The 22,881-nt window shown below is 40.9% G+C and overlaps 1 protein-coding gene across 1 annotated transcript; it reads left to right on the top strand.

The window, feature by feature from the left end:
* The first annotated feature begins 12,847 nt into the window (after positions 1-12,847).
* On the top strand, positions 12,848-22,426 carry LOC132296094 (uncharacterized). Its single transcript, XM_059794335.1, has 3 exons — positions 12,848-13,077; positions 13,180-13,344; positions 22,166-22,426. The coding sequence occupies exons 1-3, from the start codon at positions 12,952-12,954 to the stop codon at positions 22,424-22,426; spliced, it is 552 nt and encodes a 183-aa protein (XP_059650318.1). The 5' UTR covers positions 12,848-12,951.
* Positions 22,427-22,881: the final 455 nt, after the last annotated feature.

Below are 22,881 nucleotides of genomic sequence, written 5' to 3'. Positions count from 1 at the left end.
AATTGACCCGATCCATGAACTCAATTTAATTAATTCATAAATTAATTTCTACTCCACTAAAAGAAATTAATTGAACTCCAATTAAATAATAAATAACCTCTAAGTCAATGTAGCATTTTGACCCATCTATGTATAATTAGTTATCGGATAAATAAAGTCATCAGTCCGACTACTTAATTAATATATTTTTTTTGGTACCTTTGATTATTTCCGGCTTGATCACAATAAAACATTTATTTGACAAAAATAATAATTTAAATAAATAAATATATAATAAATCATTTTTGTCTAAAAATACACGAAGGCCTTCGAATTTACTTTGTGATCAACCATAATCTATACAAAATAAATACAAGTAGCAATGATGCACATATTGAAAATATAACCATCTAATTATTAATTACATAATTACCCAAAGTGCCGGTCTAAGGATTTCGAAGATTTTGCCGAACAAATCAAAGTAATTACTAATTAATAAAAGAGTCTATACTTCTCTCATGATTAAGAGTCAAATGCCATAACGGTGATAGGGAGCAATTGCATACGACGTCTCTCGCAATATATCTCAACCTAATACGAATCCAGTTCAAGTCTTAGTTAATAATGAATTCATCCATAATTACCGACTATGAACAATTTATGATCACTATTTATATTCATATATTGATCGCCATCATATATATATATATATATATATCTCTTGTAATCAAATGGACACTATCAATTCTATAATGAATCGAAACATAATACATTGAATTCACCAATTATATAAATCATAAATATTTCAAATATATAAGGAACATATGTCACTATAATCCAAATAGGAATTTGCTATGCCAGGGTATATAAATCCCAACAGTCTTTACCAAAGCTCATCCAGAAGGCAAATTTCGGGAATTAGTTTCCAAACTCAAATTGGTTTTTGCTTTACCACCTTGAGTTTGAGGGGGATGTTAATATAAAGATTTTGTGTATCTTATTATAACCATTGTATATATATATATTGATTCTTACCGTGATTATATCTTAATCACAATTGTATAGCCGTTGCATAATAGCCTATAAATAGGCTCCTTTGTACGTGCTCCAAACATACTTTAATATACAAATCTCTAAATTTCATATATGTGATATTCCAAAAAAAAAAAAGAAAAAAGAAAAAAGAAGAAGATAGCATCTCTATAAATACAAATAGATACAAATAAATAATATATACAAAGTTGTGATTTGTGATTGTTCTGAAAGGATTTCTTGCGGCAAAAGAATACAAATACATACAAAGTTGCAAAGGTTTAAAAAATGGGAACAAGAGATGTGGTAGAATCCCGTTACAACTTTAAACAAGGATTTTTGGACATTTTATTTTATTAATAGCAGTAAAATAGGGCCATAGTACTATTGTGGAGTGCTAATATTACTACCCTACCTTAATATATAAATATCAATGTGTCAAATATATAAACCTAAGATAATATATATATATATATATATATATATATATATATATAGGAATTTATCCATACTTTGTATGTGGGTCGTTAGATTAAATTTAGAGTACTGCTATTTCGCCCGACAAATAAAAACCTATTACTTCACCAAGTCTATGTGGCTACCTATATGTCAAATATAATGGGACTCATTTTAGAATATAAGGTAATGAACTATGTATATCACATTGCATCTTGATCTCTAACGCAAAGATACTTAAGATTACATCTGTTATATATAATTAGATAGGCATTTGTTCATTGATATAAGGGCGAATTGCAGAAAATCCCCCTCGACTATTAGCCAATTGCGAAAAAACTCCTTATGAATATTTTGGCAAAAAACTCCCCTCAACTATCCTAAGGGGGTGTTTTTAACTAATGTCCGTTTAAGTGATTGTTTGAGGAAATTACCCCCTTAACAGATTATTTTTTAGACAATTTATTTATTTATTTTTTCTCTTTTCTCTCTCTCATCAAGCAAGGTATGTGAAGTAGCAAATTAAGAAAAATTCCCAAAAAAAAATAAAAAATGGAAAGCCAACAAAATCATATTTAAGCTATGTATAATTATTAAAATAAATTGAGTACAACCGTATAGGAGAGAAAAAATCCACTGTGATGTTGGAATAGAAGATGAAAAAATAATGCAACTCAAGAACTCCTTTAGTGCCTTTGATCTTTAGCAGCCATTATAAGTTTATAACAGTTAATTATTTTAAGAAAAATAATTAATAATTTGCCATATTTCCTTAGTTCAATTTCTTTCTTTTCTTTAAATTAATTATGCTTAGGGATGGCAACAGGGCGGGTTTCCCTAAATTCCGCCCCACCCCGTTAAAATTTGTAAAGTGTATGCTCGGCCCATGACCCGCGACGGGTTGGATTTTCATGTCCAGTCCCGCCCCGTTGGGAAATACTGTGCCTCGTGCCTGCCCCGCTAACAAATTTTTTTCTCCCACCTTTTGGGACTAAAGCTGCTGCTATTTAAATGTGGAAAGCCTAGGAATGGCACAACATAAATGTAATTATGAATCCCAACAAAATTAAAAATATTAATGAAATATTTCACTGGGTCACCACTAAATCAATCAAAAATAAAAACAAAATAATAGTGTTGCAGCCACCCGTATGGTTTTTTTTTTTTTTTTTTTTTTTTTGTGAAAGTTATTGAAATAATTATCTTGCTGACTTAGTTTAATATGTTGTATGTGTAAAGCATATTTACAACACCAGAATTTGTACCAGAGAAGATCTGATTCCACATATAAATATACACACACAAATACCTTTATCATGTAAGAGTTAGGCAAATACAAATCATTCTGTATTGAATATTTTCTAAGCTATTTATTATAGGCTTACTTGGCTCAAAAATTGATCTGGTGTCTCCTTCTGTCTTCCATAATTTTCTTGGTTGAATAGTCCGAATAGAAGAAGACGAAGAATAGATCAATCACGTACTCTGCCTCTGCTTGAGAAGAATAGATCAAATAAATTATAAAATAAGATATATATATATATATATATATATAAGAAGTTAGGGTTGTAAGAGATGGGTAATAAGCCACTAAAATAAGTATATATATAAGAAGTTAGGGTTTTAAGAGATGGGTAATAAGCCAGTAAATATATATAAGAAGTTAGGGTTGTAAGAGATGGGTAATAAGCCAATAAAATAAGTTAAGTTATATATATATATATATATATATATATATATATATATAGATATTAAATATAGTTATATGCTGGGCGGGGCGGGCTAGCGAGGCCCCGGCGGATATGTAAAATAAACCCTTACCCTCCCCGTGACCCGCGATGGATTCAAAATTTGTATCCATGCAAGGGCTGATCCAAAAATTGTCAATGGGGTAGGCTAAAATTAAACATAAATTTAATAACATAATTTCTTAAGCAAATTTTTTTATTAGGGTTTCTGGATTAGCCCTTGCATGGATAGGGTGGGATAAAATTAAACATAAATTTAATAACATAATTTTTTAAGGAAATTTTTTTATTAAGGTCTGTTTGGCATGGGCTTGTTTAGCTTGGGCCTTTATTTTAGTATTGTGGCTTAACTGATTGGGCTTGTTTGGGTGGGTTAATACTAATAATAATTTTTTTTTGGGGCTGGGTTAAAATTATCCATAGTAATATTTTTTTTTTTTTTTTTTTTTTTTAGGGTGGGCTGGAGCCCCAGCCCAGTCCTACCTTAGATATGCCATTGTTTCCATGTCCGTCCCAACGGTATAAAAAGTGTTTCCATATCCGTTATTAATGAGGCGGGACGGTAAGAATTGACACCCCTAATTATGCTATGAGGTAAGTTGGACTAAAATTGGCAATTAAAAAGTAACATAATTTCTTTTTCAAATCTAATTTTTTTTTTTAAAAAAAAATTTACTTACTTCGAGAACATGAAATACCCAAAGTAACTTTTTTGAGACGAAATTGTTGTAGTTGATGTACTCAAGTTAAAGACCTAAAAATATAAAAGTTTTTAATATGAAAGGACATCATTGCCCTCTATTCAATTCACAATAATCTAATTATAAAGGATATTTAAATAATTTAGTTTGAGAGAAATGTATTTATCATCTCATCATATATTGTTTTGATCCCACCACCTACTACTCGAAAATCATTTTGATTCCGCAATTGGGTTTCTCAATCTACTGTTACCTTTGTGTTTAAAGAAATAAGAAGGTCTGCTTGATGCGGGGAGAGAAAAGAGAAAAAATAAATAAATTGAATGAAGAATAATCTGTTAAGGGATAATTTCATCTAAAAAATTCCATCAGACAACACTTAAACGGGCATTAGTTAAAAACAACCCTTGGGATAGTTGAGGGGAATTTTTTGACAAAAATATTCATAAGGGGTTTTTCGCAACTGGGTAATAGTAAAGAGGGGTTTTTTAGAATTTGCCCTTGATATAATGATAAAAACTAAAGGCGAATTGCGAAAAACCCCCCCTCGATTTTTAACTGTTAGCAAAAAACCTCCCTTGTAAATTGTTTTAGCAAAAAACCCACCTCAACTATCATGAGGGGGTATTTTAACTAATGTCTGTTTAAAGGGTTATATTTTGGACAAAAATATCCCTTAAATAGTTCTAACAGCCTTTTTTTTTCTTTTTCTTTTTTTTCTCTAACCTCTCAATCTCCTCCATCCCACCATCGCCACCACAACCCACCTCTGCCACTGCTACCACAATCCACCTCCATCCACTGTGAGAATAATGATGTGGTAACATACAGCCCCACAAATTAGGAATCAAATCAATTCACTTCAATATAAACTAATAACCCGAGGAAATTGCAAATTTGTGCAAAACATCTATTAATTACTTCAGAAAAAAGAAGAAATTGAAAAGGTTATGCCTATGTAAAAGTGAACAAAGCTGGGAATGAGAGGCAGATAAGAAAGAGACAGAAAAAGCAAACATAACCAAAATCTACAAACATGAAGAAACACAATTACACAACAATTTGACCAAATCACAAAAAGGGCTAAAAAAATTTAACAATTCAAAACACACCCATCAAGAAAATGGCATGAAATCAAGCTTAAATCAAAGAAATGCCAAATGGGTGTATCTGTAAGGTTTGATGGGTCTTCTGAATCGACACATCCTGAGTTGAAATGGGCTCTTGTTGGGTCGAAACGCTTACCATGAAAGATGGGTGAGTGGTGATTTTTCTGCTAATATCAGAGAAACCTGTGTAGTGTGGAGAAGGTCTGAACTGTAACGACCCACTCCACCACATGGTATGATATTATCCGCTTTGGGCCTGAGCCCGCACAGTTTTGTTCTTGGGTTTCACCCCAAAAGGCCTCATACCAATTGGAGATGATGCACTTACATATAAGCACTTCACCTTTCCTCTACCCAGGCGATGTGGGACTTGTGCACCCGTAGCTCGCCAGTGTGGTAGCCTGACAGTGTCTCTCGTACCCGCCCATAGGATCATCACAATCCACCCCCCTTAGAGGCCCGACGTCCCCGTCGGCACACTTTCGGCTGGGTCAGGCTCTGATACCATTTGTAACGACCCGCTCCACCACATAGTATGATATTGTCCGCTTTGGGCCTGAGCCCGCACGGTTTTGCTCTTGGGCTTTACCCCAAAAGGCTTCATACCAATTGGAGATGATGCACTTACATATAAGTACTTCACCTTTCCTCTACCCAGGCGATGTGGGACTTGTGCACTCGTAGCTCACCAGTGTGGTAGCCTGACAGTGTCTCTTGCACCCGCCTACGGCACACCCGCCCATAAGGTCATCACAATCCACCCCCCTTGGAGGCCCGACGTCCCCGTCGGCACACTTCCGGCTGGGTCAAACTCTGATACCATTTGTAACGACCCACTCCACCACATGGTATGATATTGTCCGCTTTGGGCCTGAGCCCACACAGTTTTGCTCTTAGACTTCACCCCAAAAGGCTTTATACCAATTGGAGATGATGCACATACATATAAGCACTTCACCTTTCCTCTACCCAAGCGATGTGGGACTTGTGCACCCATAGTTCGCTAGTGTGGTAGCCTGACAGTGTCTCTCGCACCTGCCCACGGCACACCCGCCCACAAGGTCATCACAATCCACCCCCCTTGGAGGCCCGACGTCCCCGTCGGCACATTTCTGGCTGGGTCAGGCTCTGATACCATTTGTAACGACCCACTCTACCACATGGTATAATATTGTCCGCTTTGGGCCTGAGCCCGCACGGTTTTGTTCTTAGGTTTCACCCCAAAAGGCCTCATACCAATTAGAGATGATGCACTTACATATAAGCACTTCACCTTTCCTCTACCCAGGCGATGTGGGACTTGTGCACCCGTAGCTCGCCAGTGTGGTAGCCTGATAGTGTCTCTCGCACCTGCCCACGGCACACCCACCCACGGACAAAGAGCAAAACCGTGCGGGCTCAGGCCCAAAGCGGACAATATCATATCATGTGTTGGAATGGGTCGTTACAAATGGTATCAGAGCCTGACCCAGCCGGAAGTGTGCTGACGGGGACGTCGGGCCTCCAAAGGGGGTGGATTGTGATGACCTTGTAGGTGGGTGTACCGTGGGCGGGTGCGAGAGACACTGTCAGGCTACCATACTAGCGAGCTACGGGTACACAAGTCCCATATCGCCTGGGTAGAGGAAAGGTGAAGTACTTATATGTAAGTGCATCATCTCCAATTGGTATGAGGCCTTTTGGGGTGAAGCCCAAGAGCAAAACCGTGCGGGCTCAGGCCCAAAGCAGACAATATCATACCATGTGGTGGAGTGGGTTGTTACATGAACTATGGAAGGTTTGAAGCTGAGTGGTCTATGTATCTCATTATATGTCCAGGTACATTGACTCGTAAGTGACATGAATAAATTAAACCTTACAAGTACACCCATTTGGCTTATGGAGAGCAGAACAGTTGAGAAATTATGTTTATGGATATTGTTATTCCTTTCAAGAGCCTAATTTCCATTTTGGTGGTGGAGGCGGCGGTGAGTGGAAAGATATAGAAGGGTTGGATGGAGGTGGCTTGTGGTGGCAGTGGCGGAGGTGGGTTGTGGTAGGGATGGTGGGATGGAGGAGATTGAGAGGTTAGAGAGGTAGTAGAAGGTAAAAAAATTGTTGAACTGCTTAAGGGGTATTTTCGTTCAAAACATAACCCCTTAGACAGACAACAGTTAAAATATCTATTATGAGGGGATTTTTTGCTAAAACAATTCACAAAGGGGTTTTTTTGCTAACAGGTGAAGGTCAAGGGGGGATTTTTTGCCATTCGTCCTAAAAAGTAATGATCTATGTGACTCCAGAAACAAAAACAAAGAGAAAAATTTAAAGAAAAATTGCAAAGAATTGAAAATTTGAAAAATATTTTGGTTTTTGTACGAATCAAAATTTTCTATTTGAGTACCATGAAAAATACTGAGAAAACTAAAAAGAAGATAATACCGTTATGGAAAACTAAAAAGATAAGAAAATGGGTTATAAAAATGGGTTATTCTGTGGCTCTTTTCAACAAAACCACTCTCTTAACAATAGCGCAAAGGTTGCGTGTTTCTCTTACTGGGGACTTCTCCCCTATTTATACAAATATATTCAAATTAGGATAGAACTTGTCTTGATTGTCTTCCAAATGCATTCCTTATGAGTTAGCTCTCTACACTTCTACTATATTTGAATAATTAATTCCCCGCAATTACGGGGATTTCGTCCATACATATTTAAATAATTGATTCCCCATGATCACGGGGATCACGGGAAGGCGTAAATAAATAAATAAATATATTTATTTATTTATTTACGCCTTCCCGTGATCCCCGTGATCATGGGGAATGATCCCCGTGGTCATGGGGAATCAATTATATATATTTATTTATTTACGCCTTCCCGTGATCCCCGTGATCATGGGGAATCAATTAGTTAAATATGTATGGACGAAATCCCCGTATATATATATTTATTTATTTACGCCTTCCCGTGATCCCCGTGATCATGGGGAATCAATTATTTAAATATGTATGGACGAAATCCCCGTATATATATATTTATTTATTTACGCCTTCCCGTGATCCCCGTGATCATGGGGAATCAATTATTTAAATATGTATGGACGAAATCCCCGTAATTGCGGGGAATTAATATATATATATATTTAATAACACCTCAAACCTTCATTACTTTATTATATATATATATTTATTTATTTACGCCTTCCCGTGATCCCCGTGATCATGGGGAATCAATTATTTAAATATGTATGGACGAAATCCCCGTAATTGCGGGGAATATATATATATATATATATATATAATAACACCTCAAACCTTCATTACTTTATTATATTGTTCGTCTGCCACCGCCACCACCAGTTATCTCTCTCTGATCCATGTTATACTCAATCTTTTCAATTTCGTTATCTCTGAAAAATTAATATTTTTATTCGCGATATGAAATTCCTATACAAGCGTTCAGTGATATGTTGAGAGTGAAACAGAAGAAAAATAAAATAAAATAATGTGAATCTTTGTAATGTTTTTTTTATATAGATATATTAAAATTATTTGGTGGTTGCAGACAAGAAAGAAATTTATATGGGTGGATTGGATTTATAAAGATGGGATCAAAGAAAATAGAATTTAGTCTATCTAACCTTTGAATTGATATAACAAGAATAAATATATTATTTTTTTACTATATATTAATAATATATTATTATTTTTTGACATATTGACTATCAATATGAAAAATAGTAACGGAAGCGATTAGACTCCACAAACTAAAATTTTGAAATATCAATGACAAAATTGAATGATTTTTATGTTATTACAGTACATGATTTTCATAATAAATAAAACCTTAAAACTATAAAGGATACTAATAGCATAAATAAACCTAATTAATAGCAAAAGAAAACTAAAAATACAAGAAAATTGCCTAAAACTAAAATATCTCTCAAAATTATAAAAATAAAACTAAATAAAAAATCTAATTAAAATATTTTTTAAAATCTGTCCTACATCAATCCCTTCTACTTTAAAAAACCTAGTCGATTAATCATATATTAATATAAATAAAATTTTGTACCACATGGAACATTCCCTTAATGCTTGCCCGGCAACCATGACAACAGCTTTAGGAAAGACTAAGAGCCCATGAATATGTTCGTTGGGTTCAACGACATCAGTTGCATATCCAAAGTATTGATTATGAGTGTGCACCATTGAAGTAAAATCACCAAATCCAAATCATTCTTTTGGTATTTTCCTCTAAAGAATGAATCCCATATCCAATCACAGAACCATGATTCAGAAACAAAGTACTGAACATGCTTAGCTTGCTCAATGAAGTAGTTGTGGCATGGATGTGCACGCTATAAGATAGACCTCGCATGACTTTCAATATGAAAATTATCCTTATTTTTAAGGCTAACTATGCCAACACCCTTAGCATGCGTGACCATTGGCTCAAGCTCTCCTGACTCCCTATCATTTTTGTCCTTCAAGCGTGAGTCTGTGTTACTACTACTTGAATAACAAGTGTTTGCAAGCACCACACTTGATGGCTTAGCATTTTTTTCACTAGATGGCTTAACATTGTCATCATCCTTATCATCAACAATTTAATTTCAAGTCTATCACCTTTTCCAAACCATCAGCCATGTTTTCAATGAGTCTCTGAAGTTGTATCATTGGAAATCTTTTCAGGTGCAACTTTTGAGACCAAAGTATGAACAACTTTATCACCTTTAATGCAAGAGGTTAAACAATAGAATTTTGCTTACCATCAACTTCTTTGAGAATTAACATTTGCTTCTACAAATTCTACAAAATTCTCGTTGTTTTTTTTCTTGTAATTGTTGACACTAGAATACTTTGCATAGGCTGGAAGCCTCCGTAAAGGTACATGAACGTTAATCATATTTTAATTGAAACATCATTTTCTTCAAGATTCTAAGAGATTTCTTTTTATTCATTATTTTCAAGGTATAGTTATTATACTTTACGAGTTGATTTGTCTGAGAGATCTTTCTTAAGATATAAGATTGTAATTTTTAGGAATTTTTAATACTATTTAGTTATAGTTCAAGAAATAATGACTATTATTGATTAATTTCATAATTTTACTAACTGTTAAAGGTGTTTCAAAAGTATGATTTGCCACTGTAAATGTTATGAGCGTTCATGCTGGAGAGCCTTGAAAAATAAATAAAGGATGGAAAAGAGATAATGTTGATAAAGAAATTTTAATTTTATAAATTGGTAAATTGTAAACTAAAAAGGAAAATATTAGATGGTTGAGAGCCTTGAAAAATAGATAAAGGGTGAAAAAAAGATAATGGTGATAAAGAAATCTTAATTTTTTAAATTGGTAAATTATAAACTAAAAAGGAAAAAAAGAAAACGTTGAATTAGAGAGAGAGAGAGTAGGAGGAGGATGAATATTATTTATATTGGATGGCAATTTTGTCATCTAAAATTTATTTTTAAAATGTTTATTAAACTTTTAAGTGTTTTTGACCAAATTATCCTTAAATGGTCACTTAATATCAATTAAGTTTCAAGATTGGTCACTATTCACATTTTCTTGACTTTAAGGTCACTATATAGCAATTATGTTTAATTTTGGTCATCAAAATATAATTTTTCCTATTTTATAAAATCTATATCTTTAAAGATATATATGGAAAAAAATATATAATTAATGCATTCAATTGATGGTGGAATTTCAAGAACTAAAAATTTCAAAGTTCTTAATTATAAATACCACACCGGACAAAAAACCTACAGCATGCAATAATTCTTATAAGTTACTACACAAACCAAAAGATTAGACATGGAGCAAGCTTCTCTCAAGGTGCTTTTCTTGGCCATGCTCTTGGTCACTGCATTTGGTCAGTCTCTCATTTCTCTCTCTCTCTCTCTCTCTCTCACACACAGACAAAGAGACCATATAGAGTAGTATTGGCCTAGTTTAATGTGATGGAATGGGGTAGAATGGAATGACCATTCCACTTTCTCATTCCTTTCACTTATTTGGTGTTCCACTTTTGAAGATGCAAGAAATTCCTTCTCCTCTTTCTCTCTCTAGAATTCTTACACCTCAACCCAAAAGATCCCTCTCCTTTCCATTCCATATCCTATTTATAGATATTTACCAGATATTTACAAGATATTTTCAAGATATTTACTGATTGCTGGATCTGGGCCTATTCCTCCATAAGCCCTGGTCACCTTTGATGGGCTTATTCCCGTTCGGCCCATATGGCAGTGTCTTTATATGGGCCGACCCAGCTATACGAACTGAATGTTGTGTTTGCGAGTCGGATCCGGCCCATGTCGTCCTGGGCCTCCTCAACTGCCCCCATAATTGCCCCTTATTTAATAAGGGGTAATTATTGATGGCGTCTCATCATGATGTTGACGGCTCGAGATAACCACGTGGGGGAGCGGACGGTCAGATCCAGAATCAATGTTCCGGGGCTCGAGGAATTTCTCGCCTTCCCGACGCTTCGGCCCTCGGGCCCCCTCGCCTTTATAATGCTCTAGAATTCCACTTCACTTCCCTTTACCGTCTCCATTATCAGCCAAGTCTCTCTCTTTCTAGAACAGTGCTAAGCTTTTTCTGGTGAAATCCTTCAAGAGTCATTCTTCCAGCGATCTTGCAGTCCTCCGAAGTTAGTTTCGTTCTTTTTACTTTCGGCAGGCTTCCATTTACCCCCTTTTAGATTCTTCTAGCACTTCCACCATGGTTGTAGATCTGGATGTTCTTCGTATGAGACTTAGACTTCCTGATAACATCGAAGTTAGGGTTTGCCCCCAGGATGTTAACATTATGACCGGCGCCGGCCTCCTGCCCGGCGAAGTCTTATTCACGAACCTTCAATTGAATGTTGTTAGGTTCCCTCTGCACCCTTTCTTTAGTTATGTCTTCAATAGATTGGGGATATCCCCTCTGCAGGTCAACCCCAACTTCTTTAGAATCATATCTGTTATGCTCTTGTTGATGCGTGACAGAAATTTGGACCTCGACCTCATAGACCTCCTTCTGTGCTATAAGGTCAGTAAGATCCGTACTAACAAACCCTTCTACCACCTCTACCCGTTCGAGAAGATGTCCATATGTACGGACACAATAAAATCTGAGAAGGGTTGGAGGGATAGCATAGTGGGCATTAGTGGGGCTTGGTCTTCGCCGGCTGCAGAGGATTACCCAATCCCGAGCGCCTTTGGTGTCTGTTCTGTCTCCTCCTATAAGAAATTCAAATCTCATAAACATGACTGCCCCTGCGAAACATGCGTTCCTCGTTTTTGCACTTTCTTATGCCGTTCCTTGGGAATACCTTGTGATGACTTGAGCTATAGTGTTTGCAGGGATAGGAGTAACTACTTGAAGAAATACGTTCTGAACGATATTCCTTCCTGCTCAGATCTCCTCACTTCAGACAACCTCTTAGCGCTCTCATCACTCGGCTACAACATGAGCAGACTTCAGATTCCTTCTTTTGGCAGGAAGAAAAATACTCCCCCAGCCACTCCTGCTACTGGGGCGACCTCCTTTCCAGCGTCAGCTTCTTCCTCAGCCACCATATCTGACACTGCCCCGAGCGCAGTGGTTGTTAACCCTGTTGCCAGCGCCCCTGCTGCCAACCAGAACGCGTCCCCCCCAGCTACCATAGCTCCTGCTGCTGCGGGGGGCGGTTGGGACAAAGAACGAGGCAAAAGGCCTCATCCTGATAGTGAAGTCGATCCTGAGGAGGAGCCTCTCATTAGAAGGACCCGGGTCTCCGGGCCGGGTGCTCTCTTGCACCGAGCGGTCAGAGCTCCTGCTCCCTCTGGGCCTGCTGCAGCTGGTGGCTCTGTTTCTGCTTCAGGCCCCTCTTCTATCCCCACCTTACCGCCATGGGCCCCTCGGTACACCCGAACGGATGGGACGTTCGTGAAACCGAACGAGACCATGCTGAAGGATGGCCAGACCGCTATGGCCTACTACAGGAGCATGTGGACTCCGAAGGACCTTGAGGCGGCAAAGGGCCTTTCCCAGAAGGATGTGTTCAGCCGCTTTCCCCAATCTGCTATGGAGGTGACTTTTATTTTCTAACTCATGCATTCTCTCATATTATTTGGTCTTGCCTTCGCCCGACCTGACTATTGGCTTAACCGTTTTTAATGTGCACCTATGCAGACATTGTTCGGAATGATGGCCATGCAGAAGCAGGTGGAGATGGGGAACGCCAGGGCCCGTAAGTTTTCTGACAGCCTGGAGGTGGCTAATAAAGAAAACGACCTCCTCGCCATGAAGAATACCGAGGTACTGGCTCGGCTTGACAAAACCGAGCAAGAGAGAAATGTCCTGAAGAAGGAGAATGATTCCCTTCAGGATGAGAAGGACGCCCTCCAGCTTGAGAAGAGCGTCTGGCAGACCGAGCGGGAATCAATTAGAGAAGAGAAGGCAGAACTCCAGCGCCTTCTAGCTGATGAACAGTCTGCTCGGATGGCTTTTGAAAAAAGAGCTCTGGACGAGCGTACCGCTCTGATCGACGCGATCAGCAGAGTGGGTGGTGGGATGCTGGCCCTTCACGCTCGGTTCTCAAGGGTCGGTGCTCTTAGGTATGCTCAAGGATTCCGGGAGGGTTTCGCCGACCGGGTTCCGGATGAGGGACAGACCAGCTCCACTCCGGATGAGGTAGACAAGGACCTGGGGATCGAACCTCTGGGGGTCTATGTCGACCCAGAACCCACCGAAGCGGAGCGTATATTTGATGAGTGCCAGGACATTGCTTCCTCCAGGATCATCACAGCTCCTCCTACCGCTCTGCCACTGACCGCTCCTCAATCGTCAACCGTGGTTCCTTCCATAGCCACTGCTGACGCTGAACCCCAGCCGAACGATTCAGTCATTCACCTTGATTCCCCACCTCATGAAGGTGAGACGGCTGTTGGGGCCGAGGAGGCGAGTCGGCACGACCAGGATGCTGTTGGTACTGAGGCGTCTAGCTAGGGCTCCTTTGAATTCTTGCATTCCATATCTTTTTGTAATGATGGACATCTCTCTTTTGTAAACTCAATGCTCAATATTAATGAAACGACAGAACTCTTTTTCCCTATGTGTTGTGCTCTATTCAACTTATCTTCAATACATACATATCTCTTCTCTCTTTTTCTTTTCTATTAGCTTTGCCGTGTGTTTGTTTATGGCAAGTGCCTGGCGCTCGGCTAGGATGCCACTTGCCACTTGGCTTTAAGTCTTTAGCAAGTGTCTGGCGTTCGGCTTATAGTGCCAGCTGCCACTTATCTTGCTTAAGTGCCTGGCGCTCGGCTAGGATGCCACTTGCCACTTGGCTTTAAGTTTTTAGCAAGTGTCTGGCGTTCGGCTTATAGTGCCAGCTGCCACTTATCTTGCTTAAGTGCCTGGCGCTCGGCTAGGATGCCACTTGCCACTTGGCTTTAAGTTTTTAGCAAGTGTCTGGCGTTCGGCTTATAGTGCCAGCTGCCACTTATCTTACTTAAGTGCCTGGCGCTCGGCTAGGATGTCACTTGCCACTTGGCTTTAAGTTCTTAGCAAGTGTCTGGCGTTCGGCTTATAGTGCCAGCTGCCACTTATCTTGCTTAAGTGCCTGGCGCTCGGCTAGAATGCCACTTGCCACTTGGCTTTAAGTTCTTAGCAAGTGTCTGGCGTTCGGCTTATAGTGCCAGCTGCCACTTATCTTGCTTAAGTGCCTGGCGCTCGGCTAGAATGCCACTTGCCACTTGGCTTTAAGTTTTTAGCAAGTGTCTGGCGTTCGGCTTATAGTGCCAGCTGCCACTTATCTTGCTTAAGTGCCTGGCGCTCGGCTAGAATGCCACTTGCCACTTGGCTTTAAGTCTTTAGCAAGTGTCTGGCGTTCGGCTTATAGTGCCAGCTGCCACTTATCTTGCTTAAGTGCCTGGCGCTCGGCTAGAATGCCACTTGCCACTTGGCTTTAAGTTTTTATAGTAGACCGTTGGAAAAGAAAATTCTTTTTTTGTAAATTTCAGTAACTTGCTCATTCATATGTATTTGATTGACAACAAACAACATCCAATTGAAGCCGGAACTTAGCTTTTATTGGTAGTACCTCTTCAGAGACGTGGCGTTCCAGGGCTTGCTGACCAACCTTCCCACCATGGTTTCCAACGTATATGCCCCCTTGCCAATGACTTCTGCAATTCTGTATGGGCCTTCCCAGGGTGGCATCATTTTTTTGACCATCCCCACCTTTCTTTTCAGAACCAGATCGCCAGGGGCAAAATCCCTGTGTTTTACTCTCTTGTTGTGACTATTCGCCAGCACTTGCTGATACGATGCTAGCCTTATAGCCGCTGCGTCCCTCCTTTCGTCTATCATATCGAGGTTCAATCTTAACATCTTGTCGTTCTGATCTCGACTCCATGCTAAGCTTCTGATAGTGGGGACTAAATGCTCAACCGGTATAACTGCCTCGGTGCCATACGCCATTGCGAACGGGCTCTCCCCAGTCGGCCGCCTTGGGGTGGTTCTGTAAGCCCATAGAACGTTCGGGAGTTCATCCAACCACTTCCCCTTATGATCTTCCAGCTTCTTCTTAATGCAGGCGAAAATGGTTCTGTTTGTGATTTCTGCTTGTCCGTTGGCCTGAGGATGACTTACTGCAGCCAACTTCTGGTTGATTCCATACTCCTCCAGCAGCTTTCTTACTTGCCTGCTGTCGAGGTTTGTGCCATTGTCCATGACTATTGATCTGGGAACACCGAAACGGTAGATAATATTGTTCCAAATAAATCGTCTCACATGAGTCTGAGTCACGCTAGGATACGGTTCTGCCTCCACCCATTTAGTGAAGTAATCCGTGGCCAGTAACACATACTTGTTCTGAGCTCTTGCAGTTGGCAGAGGACCGACCACATCCATCCCCCATTGCGCGAAAGGCTATGGCGAGGCCATTACGTGCAATTCTTCAGGTGGTTGGTGGATCAATGGTCCATATCGTTGGCATTTATCGCACCTTCGAGAGAACTCCTCCGCATCTCTTGACATGTTTGGCCAGAAATACCCTTGTGTCATTGCTTTATGCGCTAACGATCGCCCCCCAGAATGATTGCCACACACACCCTCATGAATAGCTCGCAATACCTGCTGCGATTCCGCGGGGGTGACACATTTCAAGTATGGGCCAGAGTAGGACCTTCTGTACAGCTGGTTCCGCACGATGGCGTACTTGGCAGCATTCTTTTTGAGTCTCCTAGCTTCATCCCTTTGCATAGGCAAAACGCCATCTCGAATATAGGTAATGATGGGGTCAATCCAACTCGGTTCATACGGTATGACGTTGACTTGCCAAGGGTCAGAGTCCAACGGTTCTTCGAAAATAGAGGGCTGGGTCACTATTCCTACTGGAATCACCCTCGCCAATGTTTCACCGCAACTCGAAGCACTGCATGCTAAACGGTCTGCATCTGCATTCTGTTCCCTCGGGAGCTGTATGAATTCGATCTTTGCGAAGTCCTTGGCTCTATGCAGAACGGCAGAACGATATGCCCCCATCGTGTCATCTTTGGTCGCGTACTCACCATTTACCTGTCGAACAATCAGCTGCGAGTCACTATACACTGTCAAACTTTTGATCTGTAGCTCTCTGGCCAACTTTAATCCATTTAGCAACGCCTCGTATTCCGCTTCATTATTGGTGGCTCGGAATTCAAGTCTGAGTGCTTGGCTCAAGGAAGTACCCTCTGGGGTTTGCAGTTTGATCCCAATCCCAGCCCCCATCTGGTTAGAGGAGCCATCCACAAAAAGTTTCCAAGAGCCGCATCTAAGGTCCTCTTCCGTATCTTTGGTGTCACATTCTAGTAGGAAATCGGCTACCGCTTGCCCCTTAACAGCTGTTCTCGGCTCATACGTTATGTCAAATGAACTCAACTCTATGGCCCACTTTGTCATTCTGCCCGAGAGCTCTGGCTTGTGCATAAGCGTTCTGATTGGGAAAGTTGTTAGAACAGCTATGGGGTGGGATTCGAAATAATGCCTCAACTTTCTTTTTGCATTTACAAGGGCAAGTACCACCCGTTCGGCCTTTGAGTATCTTCTTTCTGCCTCCGTCAGTGTTTTGCTTACATAAAATACCGGGTATTGCACCCCTTCCTTGCAACGAATCAGAACGGCACTCGTCGCGACACCAGATACTCCAAGATATAGAAATAACTTTTCTTCCGGTTCTGGGGCTGACAGGACTGGTGGATTCTGCATATATTCCTTCAAATGAGTCAATGCTTGTCGTTGCTCATCCCCCCAGACCTGCCTTCCATGGTTCCGAATCGTGTCAAAGAATGGTTTGCAGTGATCTGACAATTTTGAAATAAATCGACTTAATGCAGCTACTCGTCCTGTGAGGGCTTGCACCTCTCTGATCGTCTTTGGCTCGGCATTCTTAATCAAAGCCTCTGCTTGAGCGGGGCTAACTTCGATGCCCCTGCGGTTGACCACGTGTCCCAGAAACTGTCCGGAACTCACACCGAACGAGCACTTGGTCGGATTGAGCCTCATCCCATATCGCTTTAGTACATCAAATACATCTTGCAGATGCTTCAGATGATCATCCTTTTTCCTACTCTTTACCACCATATCATCAATATAGGCTTCCACAATCTTACCCATTTGATTCTTAAAAACTTTGCTAACAAGTCTTTGATAAGTTGCTCCCGCATTCTTTAGCCCGAAAGGCATAACTTTGTAGCAGTATGTTCCTCGCTCGGTGACAAAAGAAGTTTTTTCTTCATCTGCGGGGTCCATAGGAATCTGATTATAACCTGAATATGCGTCCAGAAAGGTTAAACGCTCATACCCAGTGGTGGCATCCACCATTTGATCAATCTTAGGCAACGGGAAGCTGTCCTTCGGACAGGCTTTGTTCAAATTGGTGAAATCAATGCATACTCGCCATTTCCCATTCTTCTTCTGCACAACAACGACGTTGGACAACCACTCAGGGTAGTGCACCTCTCTGATAAATCCCGCATCAAGCAGCCTATCGACTTCTTCCGCTATGATCTGATTACGTTCTGGAGCAAATCTTCGCTGCTTCTGTTTCACTGGTTTGAAATTGGGATTGACATTCAGGGAATGACAGGATACGGAGGGACTAATTCCAGGCATGTCTAGGTGACTCCATGCAAATACGTCGGCATTGCGGGATAAGAAATCCACTAGCTCTTGCTGCTCTTCTCTGGTCAGTCTTATACCTACTCTGGTAGTTCGTTCTGGCCTGGACTGATCGATCTGCACATCCAGAAGGGGCTCCTCGGTCAATTCGACTGACTCCTCCACCCTATTCTGCTCGAGCGGAGGTTCCTGTAATTGCTATCTGGGGCTTGCCGAACGAACGGGCGCCTTTCCTTTCCCAGCATGCTTTAGTGTGACGGAATAACACTCCTTGGCTGCGACCTGATCCCCCCGAATGTCTATCACTTTATCTCCATCGGGCCCGAGGCACCTCATGACCTGATGCAGAGTTGAGGGTACACCTCGGACTCTGTGAATCCATCCTCTTCCCATCAGGAGATTATACGAGGGGTGAATTTCCACAACCACAAAAGTTTCCATAAGAGCTCGTTCTGCAGCTTGAACTTCCACTTCCACCATCCCGACGGGTTCCACCCTCTTCCCATCGAACCCTAACAAGGGATTTTCGGTGGGCTTGAGTCTCTCTGGTTTAATGTCGAGCCTGTCAAATGTGTCCCTCGGCATGACATTCGCACTGCTCCCAGGATCGATCAGAACTCTGCGCACCAAGCAATCTGCCACTGTCAAACTGACTACCAACGGGTCGTCATGAGGCAGTTGAACACGCTGCAGGTCTGTCCAGTCGAACTTTATCTGCATCGACGGGCTCTGTTGGTGTAGAGTAGTCACATTGCCGACCCTTTTCTTCATCTGCGCCTGCCGCAGGCGCACCCGGAGCAGCTCATCTGACTCTTCACTAGGCTCGGGTCGACCATGGATAGCATTGATTATACGAACTGGTTGTGAATTGTGGGAGCTTTGTTTATGACTCCTTTTTATTTGTTCCACCGGTCGATTCTGCTCCATCGCCGAACCTTGAACATAACTCGCGAACTCCCCTCTAGCTATCAACATCTCCACTTGCCTCCTCAGGTTCCTGCATTCGTTAGTCTGATGACCGAAATCAGAATGAAAAGCACAATGTTTAGTTTGATCCCTCTGTTCGAGGGGTTGCCTAATTGGCAGTGGTGGATGAAACTTGTCTTTGTTCTCCTGATACAGCCTCGCCAGAGTGACCTTCAGCGGAGTAATCAACTCTTCCTCCCTGGACCTTTTTTCTGCCTTCCAAGAGGTCTGACGCTGCGGCTGAGCCTGCTTCTGCCTGATCTTTGCCTTGGACTTTTCCTCGGTCGACACAAGCGACGTTGTCCGAGCATTAGCTGCCTCCTCTTCTTCTAGGCGCACAAAGCCATCGGCTCTCTCATTGAGTTCATCCATAGTAGTCGGCGTGTTCACTACCAGACTGGTGTGAAACGGAGTTCCGCGTGTCATGGCTAACTTGAAGGCTTGAACTGCCGTAGAAGGGTGGCATTCGATCACCATACTCTTAGTGAGATTAAACCTGGTAAGAAAGGCCTGGAGACGTTCATCCTTGTGCTGCCTCATCGTGAATAGGCTCGAGATGTCCTTCGGCGGGCGTTTGTTCCCATAGTACTGGCTTATGAACCGATCGCACAGGTCTTTGAAACTACCAATGGAGCTCCTAGGCAAGTTTTTGAACCAGCTGAGCGCCGGTCCGGCCAGGCTTGTAGGGAAACATTTGCACATTAAAGAGTCGTTTTCCGTATTCAGGGCCATTTTCAACTGGATATGATACACATGATCGATCGGATCGGTCGTTCCGTCGAACAGAATAAAGACTGGCATAGCAAACTTCCTTGGATGCGGGGCATTCAAGATCTCGTCGGTGAATGGTGAATCCACCGTCCGAGCTGCGGATCGGAGAGCTTCATTCTCTCTCTGGAGTCCAGCGGTAGCTCTGTGAGTTACGGTTCTGCCCTCCGAACCGTGATGAGTGATAGTAACCATGGAGGGCCGGTAAGACGGATCGAACGACCGTTCCTCTATGAACTCTCTTTGCCAAGGCGACGCTATTCGACGGCGATCAGCCTCCATCACTTCCTCTCGGTCGAACCTTTCCCGCTGCGGAACAACGTGAGTCGATCCCTCGTGATCTTCAACTCGATGAACATTTGGCGGCAAATTGTCCATCATCCTTTCATCACGGTGGTGAGCTGACTGATTGTTCTCGTCCTGTTCGCCTTGATGCGCGATATTAGATTGAACACCTCCTTCTCCGACTGGAAGTGGATGCGAAACCGCAGGTATTTGCCGATGTTGCAGTCCAGCTTTCAATTCTGCATTCTCTTTTTTGAGAGCTTCAATCAAGTTCATCAACTCCTCAAGCTTTGTTTGCTGGACAGTCTCCATCGGATTGGAGCTTTCACCTATCATTATTCCCGAACGGAGTAAAGGCATTAATCTCAAGTTCGCGAGTAGATCCGAGCTTCGTGAGTAGGAATTTTTAGATCTGGCTTCTAATTCTCCGAATTATGCTCACTGTTTTCGAGATCTGAATTGTCTGAACTCTAAATCTGTCAGATCCTGCCACAATCGAACAACTCGCTGTTGCGTAGATCTGAAGTCACTCCTGCCAAAGCTTCAAGAATTGTAATTCCTCCAGAGTAGGTCACAATCGCTCAGATCTGGATTCAAATCCCAAAGATCGAGTCTCGATCAACCGAATTGGTTTGAATCCATTCGATATTCCTCATTGATCAACCAAACTTCCATGCGTTTCCCACAGACGGCGCCAATTGAAGATGCAAGAAATTCCTTCTCCTCTTTCTCTCTCTAGAATTCTTACACCTCAACCCAAAAGATCCCTCTCCTTTCCATTCCATATCCTATTTATAGATATTTACCAGATATTTACAAGATATTTTCAAGATATTTACTGATTGCTGGATCTGGGCCTATTCCTCCATAAGCCCTGGTCACCTTTGATGGGCTTATTCCCGTTCGGCCCATATGGCAGTGTCTTTATATGGGCCGACCCAGCTATACGAACTGAATGTTGTGTTTGCGAGTCGGATCCGGCCCATGTCGTCCGAGGCCTCCTCAACTTTAAAAGTGGAATGGCCATTCTCTTGGAATGCTCATTCTAACTTTTAAATGGAATGACCATTCCTCTTTTGGACTTGTGGAATGATCATTCCATTTCCACTAAATTAAAATAATAAAATACAAAGACCAAAAAAACCCATACGCATTATTTTTTACAGATCTGGCAGACTCTATCTCCATCTCTCCTCTCATTACGCATTGTACACCCTCTCTCTCTCCTTTTTCTCTCTTCACACGTCACTATATACCATGGAATATATATATATATCTCCCTCTCTGATTCAAAGGATGCAATTGTTGAAGATTTTGTTATTAAAACTTTCAAAGAACGTTGCCGGAGAAGATGATCGAAAAATTCGTCGGGCGGGTGAGATCTAAGGTTGTTCTCTGGCGACGCCTCTCCTCTGTTCGATCACCTTCCAATTCGTCTTTATCTCGGGAATCTAGTTGAGAAATTCCGTAATATGGAACACTTTCCAGACGACGATGATGCTGACAATGTTGAAATTGATGGTGATGTTGGAGAGAGTTTGGGGCTAGAGATCAATTGAACAAGAGGAAGACAATCCATAACCACTCTTTCCTAGTTTCATGTTTGGTAAGACGTCTCTGATGATTGGGCAAAGAAGCAAGACGAACTAGAGCCCTAATTTGCCAAGTCTTCAACCTCATCCTTCCTTTTCAATTCTTTTTTCTCATCTATTTTCTCTCTCTATCTCATCTATTTTCTCTTTTTATTTTTACATATGTTAATTTTTTAGTTAATTATATTTTACTAATAATAAAATATACTTTCAAGAAACAAAATAATTCATTATATTCCAACTTTCTTATCAAATAGTGGAATAAGAATGAACATTCTATTTTTACATATTCCATGTTTGTAACCAAACGATAAAATAAGAATTATCATTCCCATTCCATTCTATTTCCACCTCCATTTCAATTCATTCCACAAGACCAAACTAGCCCTTTGTGTGACATGAAGGTGACTAATTTGAAAGACTGTATGATAGGTTTGGCACTCTCACTTGTCCCTGGAACTGAAGAAGGAGTATCAGAGCGATGGAGGCATAATGAATGGGTTGTGAAAAACATCAATAATCAGAAACTGAAGTACGCTGCTTCTACCAAAATTAATGCTGGCAACGGCCCTTGCTCCAAGAATGGTGATTGTCCTACGTGTCCTAACCCTTGCATCACCGTCTGCGGTGCTGATCACAAATGCCACTGTAAAAATTGTAGCTGAATGGAAACATGCTGAGCTAATAAAGTTATTATGGAATAAAGTTTTTATTGACAATGTCTGACAATTGAGGAAATAAATTTGATTTGCAGCGCATACCAACTCACGCACATAGATATGAATTTATTTCAGTGGGACATATTGAACATGAATATTATTATTATTATTATTATTATTATTATTATTTCATTTGACATAAAATGGAAAATAGCAAGCCAAAAATATAGAAGTGCAGTAACGGTGCAGTAGTCAATATTCAAATATTGTGCCATTATTAGCAAAAATAGGCAGTAAAAAATTATATATATAAAAAAAAAAGGGTTAGTGCTCATACACATCATAAATGAGTGCAAGAATAAGAAATTTTAAGAAGAGAAAAACACAAAACAAAAGAAGAAGAATAAAATAAATAAAAAAGAAAAGAAAAATGAGAGAACTTTGAATAGTAAATTTAGTGT

Source organism: Cornus florida, unplaced genomic scaffold, assembly GCF_030987335.1.
Source record: "Cornus florida cultivar Cherokee Brave unplaced genomic scaffold, ASM3098733v1 CherokeeBrave_3.0.0_Hap2_Chr02, whole genome shotgun sequence".
Lineage (NCBI taxonomy): Eukaryota > Viridiplantae > Streptophyta > Magnoliopsida > Cornales > Cornaceae > Cornus > Cornus florida.
Note: the sequence above shows the minus strand (reverse complement) of the source record. Positions and strands in the feature narration are given on the sequence as shown.

Excerpts from the sequence above, each read along its gene's own strand:
- LOC132296094 (XM_059794335.1), top strand. The coding sequence starts at position 12,952 with ATGCTGAAGGATGGCCAGACCGCTATGGCCTACTACAGGAGCATGTGG. Across the intron at positions 13,078-13,179 it reads TTCCCCAATCTGCTATGGAG|ACATTGTTCGGAATGATGGC; the intron begins GTGACTTTTATT and ends GCACCTATGCAG. Across the intron at positions 13,345-22,165 it reads AAACCGAGCAAGAGAGAAAT|GTGACTAATTTGAAAGACTG; the intron begins GTCCTGAAGAAG and ends TGTGACATGAAG.